This window comes from Typopeltis vanoorti, chromosome 13, assembly GCF_054136105.1.
Source record: "Typopeltis vanoorti isolate ZY-2024b chromosome 13, IOZ_Tvanoo_1.0, whole genome shotgun sequence".
In the NCBI taxonomy this organism is placed as follows: domain Eukaryota; kingdom Metazoa; phylum Arthropoda; class Arachnida; order Uropygi; family Thelyphonidae; genus Typopeltis; species Typopeltis vanoorti.
The window spans coordinates 126,356,017-126,370,502 of NC_143561.1; the positions used below are offsets into that span (position 1 = coordinate 126,356,017).

The following is a 14,486-nucleotide window of genomic DNA, read 5'->3' on the forward strand; positions in this document are numbered from 1 at the left end:
TTTCTCTCTCTTATTCCATATGAATTTATTCAATTGACTTCCTACCATACTAGCTTTGTTGATTCTGTTCACTATTTCCCTATTTAATTTACCTTCTTCACTAAAAATCGTGCCTAAGTAGCTGAAATGTTTCACTTGTTCCACAGGTTCTCCATTGACAACACAGTTGACATTTTCAATGATTCTGCCTATTTTCATTGTCTTTGTCTTTTTATTGCTGACCTTCGTACCATATCTATTACAACAGTTATTCAATTTAGTCAGGAAGTCTTGCAGACTTGTAGCAGATTTATTTAGAAGTATAACATCATCCGCATAAAGCAAAAATTGACATTAAGATATCCAATTTTGATATAAGGTTTAATACCACTTTCCCTCATAATGTGATCCATATAGATAATGAGGATAATGTACAACCTTGTCTGACACCAGATTTAACATCAAACCTGTACTTCCTTCTATTCTAACTGCTGACTTACAACTCGAATAAAGACTAAATATTGCTTGATATTAATACAGATCTTTGTTATATTCCCATAATTTTTCAACTATTTGTCATAAAATGAAGATCTGATCCTGACAGCCTCTATTTGACCTGAATCCAGCTTGTTCTTCACCAAGCTTTTTTTCCACAATTTTTCTCAACCGTTTTTCAAGTATGCTTTTATAATTCTTACCAGGCACACTCAGTAGAGAAATTCACACACTGAATTTTATTTCCCTTTTTATATATAAGGGTACTATGAGAGCTCTACTCCAATCATCGGAAATTCGTCCCTCTGTTCAGGAATTCTGAACTATGCAGTGCAGCCACTGTAAGACTTTTATACCACCATACTTCAGCATTTCAGGTCAAATAATATCTACTCCTGCTACCTTTCCACATTTTAAGCCTTTGATAGCTTTTTCTACTTCAAGTATGGTTATGTATTCCTGACTGTATGTCTGTTGAGTGTTTTTTACTGCTGTGCTATCACTGCTTGTTTCATTTAGCAATTTTTCGAAGTAATTACTCCATACTTCAAGGATATCGTTTTCTCCCGTTTTCTGTCTCCTTTATCATCTCTAAATCCTTTTATAGCACTCTTTCCTCCATTTCTAAGTTTCTTCAACAACTTCCAGAATATTTTGCCACTTTCTTGATATTTATTTTCTATGTTCTTGCCAAAGTCCTCCCATGACTTTTGTTTTGTCAGTTTTACACAGTGTTTAGCTTTCTTACATTTGTCTCTGTATTCTCTAAGAGCACAAGCGTCCTTATTTGATAAGAACTTTTGATATGCTTTCGTCTTTACCTTCACTGCCTCTTTGACTTCCTGTGTCCACTATGGAGTTCCGATTTTTCTATCCTTGCATACCCATATGCCACCCCCCCCCCACATGCCTCTCTGGCTGAATCAATCAGCGTTTTCTTCAAGACTTGCCACTGAATCTCGAATGTTTGGTTCCTGTTCTCAAACTCTTTCATTTTTTCTTCAATAATCTTTGTGTTCAAGAAGATTAGCCCCGTATTTAGTGTTGAATACTATGGCTACTCCTTTTCCTTGATTGTCATTGCTTGAATATAACATTTTGTATTTATTGCTCAGAAAGATCTCACCAGTTTTTGCCTTTTTTGTTTCAGTCACCCCTATTATGTCGATCTGGTACTTATCTAATTCCTCAGCTAGCTCCATTTTTTTGCCATTCAGGCTTCTTATGTTGATAGTACTGATCTTGAACTCTCGCGATGCTGAGTTTGGGTGGGTTTTAGGGTTTGTTCCAGTAGCTGACTTTTCGCTGTTTGCCCTGGTTCCCTGGTGAAAACAATTGGGAGCCGGTTCTTCCACTGGAAAAAAAAAGGTAGAAAAATGATGATGAGCAGCTGTTGCTGATGTTATTACAGTTCAGCAGAAATTGAGAGTAACATGATAGATAACAGTTCTGAACACCCATAAAAATATCTTTAGCAGAAACAATGTAGAAGCTGTTTGTAAAAGAGGCAAGTCATCACTCAGCGAAACTATCCCTTTTCTATACAGCATCAAGAATTTTTATAGCAATCTTAGGTGCAACATGAAGAATATGAGAGTAATATTCCACAGATGGTCAGATTTATGCAGTCAGCAACATTAGTAGCTGGAAAAATGAAAAGTAACATCTTGAGTGAAAAAGGGTTGAAAGTTTTTCTGAAGCTGAGGATGCTATTAGACGTAGTGGTAATGGCAGGAAAGACTATAAGTGTCAGTCTGAGGAGCATTATCAATGGAAAGAGTAAAAAATCTAAGGAATTTTTCAGGAGAAAAAAAATAGGTAGAATGAACAGAGTGTGGTAACATCAGCAAAACTATGAATAGCATTTGAGGTCAACAAGAGAATGATTGTTTATGTGTAGGCAGAAAAGAAGTGGATGAAATAACAGATTGCTCAAGAACACCTGCATTAACAGGATAATTTTAAGAGAAACATCCTCCACTATACAATACAGTGATTAATCCCAGAGAAAACAGGCAATCCAATTGCAAAGGATGGAGACAAACCATATGATGGAAATTTGCTGAGAATCCCTATATGTCAAATCTTATGAAATGTCTTGGAAGAGTAACTAAAGTGCCACATTTCATTCATTCAAATGATTGACTGGGCACAGGATTAAAAAAATTCACAAAATGAGAATTAAAGTTTTAAGATGTTTTAAAAAACACCCACAATCTTTCTTTTCAGTATTTTACAGTTGGGAAAAATATATTTATACAAAAAAAAAAAAAGTACTGATCTTTCTATGGACCTGCCATTTGCCCATTGCCGCTATGCACAAACGAAGTTTCACTCATGTACCTGTTACTCATTAACACACTACTTTAAATATTAACTTCCATTTAATTAAAGTACTCTAGTACTTCAAACTTGTTTCTCACATTTAAGAAAATTAAGTGAATGCTAATACTTACAGAGATTTTCCAGATAATTTTTTAACTTCTTTGCTGAGATCACCAGATGTATCTGTAAATTATAAAAAATTACAAAAGTATATTCACGATTTTGTAAGCAGCCATATCCTTATACGTTGCTTAATTTTTCATCATGTCTTTATAGCAAAGCTATATATATATATATACATACATACATACATACATACATATATTGGGTTGACAAATAAGTTTGTTCGGTTTTTCAGAGTGGAATGAAACACATTTTATTTAATATATATAATACATACTAGTCAGTTATATATTGACCCTCTTTATCAATGACCCCTTGTCATCTGTCCACCAACTTCACTATGCCGTGTTCATAAAACTCCTGAGGTTTACTGGCGAAAAACTGATCCAGGTATCTTTTTGACAGTCTCCTCATTAGCGAAGGTTTTCCCGTTCAGAGAATTCTGCAACAATCGGAATAAGTGGTAATCAGAAGGTGCTAGATCCGGTGAATACGGATGCGGCAAAACATCCCAGCCAAGACGTAACAATTTACTCCGGGTTGTTAACGATCTGTGGTCTGGCGTTGTCGTGGTGAAAGACAACTCCTTTCTGATTTGCCAATTCAGGACGTTAGACAGCTGAATCAATCGTTCTGCCTGATTGTATGGACAACACCTTTATAATCGCACCACACAGATAGCATGATCTTCTTTAGGTGCAATCCCGTTTTCGAGGGTGTTTGCAGCGGTGAGCTCTTGTGCCCCCATGATCTTTTACGTACCACGTTATCATACACAACCCATTTTTCATCTCTCGTAATCATCAGCTTCAAAAATTGGCAACGTTGCAGCGAATCACAGATGGATATGCGAGCAGTTATATTGGCCTCAGTCAATTCATGCAGCACCCAAACATTGAGTTTTGAAACATATCCCAGCTTATGCAAATGGTTTTCAATGCTTGTATGGAATATGTTCAGTACTGCAGCAATCTCCCACACTGTTTGTGACAGATTCGATATCCTTCACAACACTCGAATCAACCTGTCAAGTGACCTGTGCATCACTAATGTCAAAATCTCCAGAACGGAATTTGGCAAACCACTCTTGGCATATGTGTTCTGTTAAGGCACCATCCCCATATATGCTGCATATTTTTTATGGGCCTCCGCAGCTCGTTTGCCCTTTTTGAAATAAAAAAGCAAAATATGCCAGTAATGTACATTATTCCCTTCCATTTCTAAAAATATGTTACACACACGCAACTGAATTAGGCTGAATGAAAATTCACTAAAGGTTATGTGAAATGTCGCTTTTCAACAATAGCGCAACAATAGCGACAGGCAAAGTGGCATAAACTTGTACTAACGCATAAACCGAACGAACTTATTTGCCAACCCAATATATATAATTTTTTTTGTCGTTGAGCACTTGATTTTTGTTAAACTAATTTTCTTGTTCATGTATAAGATTACTTTTCTTGTTAATCACAGAAGAATTATAAGCAGTGTCACCACTTTGGGCGCACAATTACTGGAAGCGATGGAATAAACTTCCTGTACTTCATAAAAGCAACCTGCAATACCGTGACTAGGCAGATCAGCATTTATATTGGCTGTGAACAACAAACTGGAAGGCACTAGATCCTTATCATCACGTGTACATGCCAATTCTTGCATAGCTGATCATGGTAAATGTTCCCTAACCATTCCAAACACTCAACACTTAATGTCATATTTGACCTCTTACCAGAAAGAGATCAGAAGAATTTTGCTTAGACTGGATACCAAAAAAGTCTCCTGGCCCAGATAGCATTCCTCCAATTGTTCTAAAAGTCTGTACTCCACAGTTAACTCCAACTCCAAGCCGCCTATTTGAACTTTCTTATTCCATTTCTATCTATCCTGCAGCCTATATATTAGCCCATATACAATTTGTCACCTTACTCTTAAGAAAGGTGACAAATCTTTCCCTTTAAACTAACGTCCAATCTCTCTCATTTCAGTTCTTTCTGAAGTAAAGGAAAGCACCATCAACATTAACCTTCTATGCTACCTTGAAGACTCTTGACTTTAAATTTTTCCAGACATGACAATGTATATTAAAATATTTATTAAAAAAACTTGAATCAATACCTTCCAATATTTTGATAATGTTACATTGCTATCTTCTGGGAACATAAAACTATGATATGTGCATGCAGGCACTAACAACAAGCAAATGAATAAATGGCCTCATTTGCTAGTGCCTACGTGCACATATCATAGTTTTATGTTCCCTTATTTGCTCAAGTTTTTTTAATTAATATTTTATTATATGTTGTCATTTCCTGAAAAATTTTAAAGTCATGTGTAACCAACATATAAGTTTATCTACAAGAATCTTGAGGACTCTCATCTAATACATGACTAATAGTGTGGATTCCATCACTGTTGATCAATAGGGGATTTACTATCCTATGTCACCCATCTCTGGACAAACACAATGTAAAGGTTTGGCAAATCTCTAGTGGTTGCCCTTGATATCTCCCAGTTTGACAAAAAGGTCTATTAAGTAAACTTCCATTATTCAGTCTGTCCTATAACTTCAGCAAATCGGTGGCCAACTTTCTGACTGGATGCTCACTTCAAGTAATGGTGGGTGGCTCTTAATCTTCTAACTATACAACTAATACTGGGGTCCCACAAAGAGCTCTGTTCTTTCATCCACCCTCTTCCTTCTATATGTAAAGAATCTTCTCCAGCAGACTACCAATCCAGTACAAAAGCTGTGCTGATGACACTGCACTCCTCCTCCTTCCTATTTGACAAACCATGCAAAGTACAAATCATTACAATCTACAGAACTTTAATCTCCACTAACTTAAATTCCAATCTTCAAAACATTCATTAATGGGTTTCAATAAAAACTTCAATGCTAGCAAACAACTCTGCATTATTTCCCACAAAAAAGAACCCTTTTCCTCTAATCTTACCCTTGACAACACCCAAATCTCTATTCAAGATCATCATCATGCAAATCAAGGATTTAGGCCTAGAGTGGCCTGTTCTGTCCTTAGAAGTCATCGTTGAATCGTTTAAGAAGACGTCCTGGTTTTCTTTTATCCTAATGGCTTGTGCTTTAAGGCTTGTTTTGGTAATCTTTCTATTTTCATTCTTTCAACATGTTCTATCCATTTATGTTTATATTTTTTAATTTTTTCTATTACTGATTCTTGGTTTAATTCTTTCATAATTTCTTCGTTTCTTTTGTGATCAAATAGAGTATACTTTGCAGTTTTTCTCATAAACTTCATTTTTGCTGCTATAATCTTTGTTTTTCTTTTTGTTTTAGTGTCCAGATTTCACTTCCATACAATAAGACTGGTAGGGAAAATGTATTGTACACTTTTAGTCTGGTTTGTTTTTGAATTAGGTTTGGTTTAAATATAGTTAATTACACCTGTTATTTTTAAATATTTTGCAATTTTTACATTTATATCTTTTTTCATTTTCATATGTGATCATACATCCTAGGTAGTTAAATGAATTCACCTGTTCTAAGATCTTGTTATCTATTACTATCTTAGTTCTTGTTGGATCTTGTCCTTTAAAGACCATAGTTTTTGATTTTTCTGTTGATATTATCATACCATAATCTTTGGATATCTCATTTAGATCTAAAATAGCTTTCTGTAAGTTATCTTCAGAATATGTAATTATTATTTGGTCGTCGGCAAAAAGGAGAGTGTTTAAGTTCAAAGTAGGAGAAAGTTTAATACCTTGATGGAAACTTTTATTCCATTTTATTATTATTTCATTTAGGTAAATATTAAAAAGAGTTGCTGAGAAGGGACATCCCTGTCAGACCCCTTGGTTTATCTCTCGTATATGATAGCTCATTATTTAATCTTATTTGTATTTGATTATTTTCATATATACTTATGATAGCTTTTAGGATATTATTTGGTATTTGTCTTTCATTTAATATGTTAAATAAAATGCTTCTTTTAACTTTGTCAAATACTTTTTCAAAGTCAATAAATGCAATATGTTTTTCTAAATTGTATTCTCTTCTTTTCTCTATTATTAATTTTAGGCAAAAGGCTGGATCTATACATGATCGTCCTTTTCTAAACCCATTCTGTACTTGTAAAATAAAGTTTTTGGAATATTTCATTAGTTTGCTATTTCAAATTCTGCTATATATTTTGTAACAGGAATTTAGCATGCTTATACCTCTATAGTTTTTAGGGTCATCTCTATTACCTTTTTTAAAGATAGGATCACAATTGCTTTTTTCCATTCTATTGGGGGGGTTACCAGTTGTATAAATTTTATATAAAAATAATTGGAGTCTTTCTTTGAATCTTGTTCCTGCATATTTATACAGTTCTGGACCTAGCTTATCTTCTCCAGGTGATTTTCCGTTTCTTGTTTCTTTCAGGCTGATTTCTAATTCTTCTTTAGTTATTTCCTTTTCATTTTCATTTAGTGTTTGCCAGAAGATGATATTTAAATTCTTGTGATAATTCTAACCTCAAATCTCTTGAAGCAAACATATCACAAATATTGCCTCCAAAACTCCATACAAATCATGAATCAGCCTGACCACTGAATACTGCTCTGACATTCTTAGGATGCCCCTATGAACTCCCTAAAAATACTGGATTCTGTACAGAAAAGGTCAGATTGACTGATGACCCCTTTCACTAACATATCCAACTCACTTTCACACAAAAATTCAGTTTCTGCAGCCTGGATCTTCTATAAATACTACTATGGAGACTATTCATCAGAAGTGGCATCAATAATTCCCCCACCCACTATCACATCTGTCCAAACACATGACAGCCAATCAACACCCTCTCACAGTTCAACTTCAAACCCACAGAACAAATTTCTCCTCCTCTTTGATCATCCTTCCACTACTGCCCACTGGAATAGTCGTCCATCACATATTTCACACGGTATACAATCCAGAGTTTTTCAAGCCAAATGTGAATGAGTTTCTTAATACGCATCCATGGTACTAGTGTACTACAGGTTGATCAACCTCTTGTGGGTGGGTTCTCCATTAAAAAATCATTAATAGAAGACCATAACAATGGCAGTCTGGTCATCATCATCATCATCATCATCATACGTATCAAGGATTTAGGCCTAGTATGGCCTGTTCCGGCCTTAGAAGTCATCGTTGAATCGTTTAAGAGGACATCCTGGTTTTCTTTTTCCTAATGGCTTGTACTTTAAGGCTTGTTTTGGTAATCTTTCTGTTTTCATTCTTTGAACGTGTTCCATCCATCTATGTTTATATTTTTTAATTTTTTCAATTACTGGTTCTTGGTTTAATTCTTTCACAATATCTTCGTTTATTTTGTGATCAAATAGGGTATACTTTGCAGTTTTTCTCATAAACTTCATTTCTGCTGTTGTTAATCTTTGTTTGTCTTTTTGTTTTATTGTCCAGATTTCGCTTCCATACATTAAGACCGGTAGGGCTAATGTATTGTATACTTTTAGCCTGGTTTGTTTTTGAACTAGGTTTGGTTTAAATATAGAGTTAATTACTCCTGTTATTTTTAAATATTTTGCAATTTTTATGTTTATATCTTTTTCATAAGTGATCATACATCCTAGGTAGTTAAATGAATTCACCTGTTCTAAGATCTTGTTATCTAATACTATTTTATTCTTGCTAGATCTTGTCCTTTAAAGGCCACAGTTTTTGATTTTTCCGTTGATATTATCATACCAAAATCTTTGGATATCTCATTTAGATTTAAAATAGTTTTCTGTAAGTTATCTTCAGAATTTGTAATTATTATTTGGTCATCTGCAAAGAGGAGAGTGTTTAAGTTAACTGTAGGTGAAAGTTTAATTCCTTGATGTAAATTTTTACTCCATTTTATTATTTCATTTAAGTAGATATTAAAAAGAGTTCCTGAGAGCGGACATCCCTGTCGGACCCCTTGGTTTATCTCTCTTGTATATGATAGCTCATGATTTAATCTTATTTGTATTTGATTATTTTCATATATACTTGTGACAGCTTTTAGGATATTATTTGGTATTTGTCTTTCTTTTAATATGTTAAATAATATGTTTCTTTTAACTTTGTCAAATGCTTTTTCAAAGTCAATAAATGCAATATGTGTTTCTAAATTATATTCTCTTCTTTTCTCTATTATTAATTTTAGGCAGAAGGCTTGGTCTATACATGATCGTCCTTTTCTAAATCCATTTTGTACCTCTAGAATAAAGTTTTCGGAATATTTCATTAGTTATTTAAGATTCAGCTGTATATTTTGTAACATGAATTTAGTATACTGATACCTCTATAGTTTTTAGGGTCATCTCTATTACCTTTCTTAAAGATAGGAATCACAATTGCTTTTTTCCATTCTATTGGGGGATACCAGTTGAGTAAATTTTATTTAAAAATAATAAGAGTCTTCCTTTGAATCTTGTTCCTGCGTATTTATATAGTTCTGAACCTAGCTTATCTTCTCCAGGTGATTTTCCGTTTCTTGTTTCTTTCAGGCTGATTTCTAATTCTTCTTCAGTTATTTCCTTTTCATTAATTGTTTGCCAGTTGTCTTTTTTAAAATATTTGTCTGTCCACAGTTCTGTGTAGTAATTTAGAAATTCTAATTTCAATTCAGTGTTTAATTTTATGTTTTCTTTGGAATCTGCATTTAGGTGTTTCAAAATCTTATATACATTGGGTCTTATTTTATATAAATCATGTTCTAAATTAGAAACAAATTTATTCCACGATTCTCTATGTCTTTTTCTGACTTCTCTTTTAGCTATGGCTCTTATTCTTTTATATTCTATTTCATCTTCTAATCTTTTACTGCTTAACCATTTGTGATAGGCTTCTTTTTTCTTTTTTATTATTTCTTTGATTGTATCAACCCAGATCTTCAGTTTTTTTCTTTCATTGAATTTTTTGGTCTTTCCTTAGCTTTCATTTGCTGCTGCATTTAGTATCGTTTTTATATTAAGCCATTCTATTTCTATTTCTTCATTTTGTTTTAATTTATCTAGATACTGGTTAATTCTTTGTTCATATAGCCATTGTACATTTGTGTCATTCAATTTGTTTTATAAACAAATGTTTCAATTTTTCTTTCTGTTCTTGTTACTTGTAGCCATTTAGGTGGTAATCTTAATTTTATTTTAACAAGGAAGTGGTCACTGCTTATTTCATATCCTCTGTGAACTCTAACATCTAGTGAAAATTTTGATGTCTTTTCATTTAATATGAAGTAATCTAATATCGATTTCCATCCTCTTGCTGCCCAAGTATATTTATGTATGTCTTTATGTTTATAGAAGGAATTCATTATTTTTAGGTTATTATAAACTACAAAGTCAATCAATTTTTTACCATTTCTGTTTAGAGTATGTTCTCCATGTATTCCTATATTATTATTAATTTTCGTGTTTCCAATTCTTGCATTTAAGTCTCCTGCTAAATTTATGTAATCATTTTTATTTATTTTATTATATATGTTTTGTAGCTGATTATCATCATCATCATCATCAAATTCCTGCCATGTACCCTCAAGGGGTGTACAGGATATGACAGTACTACATGAAAAAATTACATCATTACTAACTTCCTATCTACAATTTTCCTCCAAATCAGTCTGTTACTTATCAAGACTACAACATTATCAGATCTTATATTTCTATCGTCTAAGGCACTTTGTACCGTATCAATCCACCTATATCTTGGTCTTCCTCTGGGTCGTTTTCCTGCCAACCTGGCAGAGAACACTTGTTTTGCTAATCTTTCCTCTCCCATTCTATTTAAGTGATCATACCATCTGAGATTAGCTCTGCTAACGCATTCCTGGATGCTGATAATGTCAAGTTCTTTCCTAATATCCTCATTTTTAATATGATATTGCCATTGATGCCATCTGTTCACGCCTCTAATCTTTCTCAGGACTCTCATATCTGCGGTATCTAGTCTTTGGTCAAGTGTTTTACTTCTGACCCAGCTCTCAGATCCATAAGTTAAAACTGGTTTGAACACTATCTTGTATACAGCTAATTTAGTGTTCCGACTAATTTCTCTCTTATTCCATATGAATTTATTCAATTGACTTCCCACGATACCAGCTTTGCTGATTCTGTTGTCTATTTCTATATTTAGTTTACCATTTTCAGTAAAAATTGTGCCTAAGTAGCTGAAATGTTTTACTTGTTCCACAGGTTCTCCATTCACAACACAGTTGACATTTTCAATGATTCTCCCTATTTTCATTGTCTTTGTCTTTTTATTGCTGACCTTCATACCATATCTATTACAACAGCTTTCAATTTAGTCAGAGAATCTTGCAGACTTGTAGCGGATTTATTTAGAAGTATAACATCATCCGCATAAAGCAAAGAGCTGACATTAACATCTCCAATTTTGATATCAGGTTTAATACCACATTCCTTCATAATGTGATCCATATAGATAATGAATAACAGAGGGGATAATGTACATCCTTGTCTCACACCAGATTTAACATTAAACCATCTTCCTGTACTTCCTTCAATTCTAACTGCTGACTCACAACTCAAATAAAGACTAAGTATTGCTTGATATAATGCCCCATTGACACCATATAACTGCAGCGTATTGAATAGCTTCTCTCTTGGCACCTTGTCATATGCCTTTTCCAAATCGACAAAACTTAAATACAGATCTTTGTTATATTCCCATGCTTTCTCGACTATTTGTCGTAAAGTGAAGATCTGATCCTGACAGCCTCTATTTGGCCTGAATCCAGCTTGAATTCTTCACCAAGCTTTTCTTCCACAATTATTCTCAACCGTTTCTCAAGTATACTTGCATAGATCTTGCCAGGAACACTCAGTAGGGAAATACCTCTGTAATTCTCACATTCAGTTTTATTTCCCTTTTTATATATGGGTACTATGAGAGCTCTACTCCAATCATCGGGAATTCGTCCCTCTGTCCAGGCTTTCTGAACTATGCAGTGCAGCCACTGTAAGACTCTTACACCATACTTCAGCATTTCTGGTCGAATATCATCTACTCCTGCTGCCTTTCCATATTTCAAGCCTTTGATGGCTTTTTCTACTTCAAGTATGGATATGTATTCCTGACTGCATGCCTGGTCAGTGTTTTTTTATCACTGTGCTGTCATCACTGCTTGTTTCATTTAGCAGTTTTTCAAAGTAATTACTCCATACTTCAAGGATATCTTTTTCTCCTGTTTTCATTTCACCTTTATCATCTCTAATTCCTTTTACAGCACTCTTTCCTCCATTCCTAAGCTTCTTCAACAACCTCCAGAATATTTTGCCACCTTCTTGATATTTATTTTCTATATTCTTGCCAAAGTCCTCCCATGACTTTTGTTTAGCTAGTTTTACACAGTGTTTAGCTTTCTTACATTTGTCTCTGTATTTTGTAAGAGTAAAAGCTGACTTATTTGCCAGGAACTTTTGATATGCTTTCTTCTTTTCCTTCACTGCCTCTTTAACTTCCTGTGTCCACCAGGGAGTTCTGATTTTTTTTATCTTTGCACACAACCTCACCACATGCCTCGCTGGCAGAATCAATCAATGTTTCCTTCAGAGTTTGCCACTGAATCTCCAAGGTTTGATTCCTGTTCTCAAACTCTTTCATTTTCTTTTCAATAATATTTCTGTATTTTAGTCTACAGTTTACATCTAAGAGCTGCTCAACTTTTATTCGCTTTAAAACTTTCTTACATGTTATTCTTTTCAATATGAAATTCAATTTTATCCTGCTCAAGACTAAATAGTGATCACTTCCAATTTCAAATCCTCTGTACACTCTGGTGTCCTGCACCAGGGGAGAAAACATCACTATCAACAATAACATAGTCAATGAGACTTTTCTTATTCCTAGCCTCTTCTCTCCATGTGAATTTGTGCACATTTTTATGTTGGAACATGGTGTTAGTAATAACCAGTCCATGTCCTGAGCAGAAATCCAACAGATATTTGCCATTATTCTTAGCTTTGCTCTTTTCTCCAAATTTTCCCAAAATATTTTTGTATGTCTCACAATCATTTCCTACTCTACTATTTAGATCCCCAACAAGGACCAACTTTTCCTTTTTCATTGTGTCAGTTGCTTTTTCTAAAGCCTCAAAAAATCCCTCCACTTCTACCTTAGTAGAACCTTCTGTGGGACCATAGGCACAAATAAGTCTCATTGTCCAGTTCCCCATTCTCATATTTGCCCACATTAATCGACTTGAGACTGACTGCCATTCAAGAAGATTAGCCTCGTATTTTGTGTTGAATACTATGGCTACTCCTTCTTTTCCTTGATTGTTATTGCCTGAATATAACATTTTGTATTTATTGCTCAGAAAGATCTCACCAGTTTTGGTCTTTTTTGTTTCAGTCACCCCTATTATGTCGATCTGGTACTTATCTAATTCCTCAGCTAGCTCCATTTCTTTGCCATTCAGGCTTCTTACGTTGATAGTACCGATCTTTAACTCTGGTGATGTTGAGTTGGGGTTTGTTTTCAGATTTGTTCCAGTAGCTGACTTTTCGCTGTTCGCCCTGGTTCCCTGGCGAAAACAACAGGAGTCTTGTTTAACCGGGCGACGCCCCAGCCGGCATGAAATTTTGTCAGGTTGTACCATCATTTTTTATTTTGGTTTAACCAATAAGAATACAATTTGGTCGGCTAAATCCCAAATTGCCAGCCCATCCTCGTTCGTTCAGTATCGAAGTATTTTTTATTTTTTATTATTATAAAAATCAATATTATCCTGTTCTCTTCCTTCTTCTGGGGTATATAAACCAATTATTGTTAAATAGCCTCTATCTATTTTTATTCTAGCTTCTATTATTCTTTCATTCCATAATTTATAATGTTTTAACTGTTTTGAAAGGGAGTTATGAATCCAAATCATGACTCCTGCTTGTGCTCTTTGGTCTCTGTCGACTCCACTGTATATCACATTAAAATTTTCAGTTCTCATAGTTCCTTTTAATTTCTTTTTTGTTTCAGTGATTACTGCTATTTTAAAATTTCTTTCATTTAATAACTGGTCTAATTCTATTTCTTTATATGCTATTCCTCTTACATTCCAGTTTGCTATGTGTATTATATTTTGTCGTTTCCTTTTTCGTTTTCCCTTTTCCATTCCAGGGTCGTTTCCCATTGATTCAATCCGATTATCTTTTTCTGTCAGCTTACAAGTATGGTTATGTTCTCCATGTTAGGGGACTAGCCTGACGATGGAATAGTTCAGTGGTAGGGCTGCTACCTTAAGGCTTCTGAACTAACCTTCTTCCGAATTTAAACCCATAGGAGGAATAGGGTATATTGAAGCGGAAAGGGTAGATTATAGAAGAAATATAGTAAGGTTTATAGAGAGGACATTGTTGTAAGGCCAGAAATGAAAAGACCCCATGGCCCTCGAGTACTCTAATAGCACAAGGGTCATAAAGTAAGAAGAGTTGGCTGATAAGGCCTTATAGCAAAGATTAAAGTAAGTGGCTCTTCCTCAAAGTAGAAGAAGGAGAGGATAGGTCCAGCTAGGGGTCCATGGGAGTGCCGCTTCCCTTACAATCAAGATGATTGC

General features: G+C 34.4%; 1 protein-coding gene across 1 annotated transcript in view; it reads right to left on the reverse strand.

Moving 5' to 3' along the window:
* Positions 1-14,486, reverse strand: part of LOC150100523 (uncharacterized) — a 194,435-nt gene that overhangs the window by 93,442 nt on the left and 86,507 nt on the right. The window contains exon 8 of the mRNA XM_090402683.1: positions 2,931-2,982. Coding sequence (XP_090258809.1) covers positions 2,931-2,982 — 52 coding nt within the window. The remainder of the gene's footprint in view (positions 1-2,930; positions 2,983-14,486) is intronic.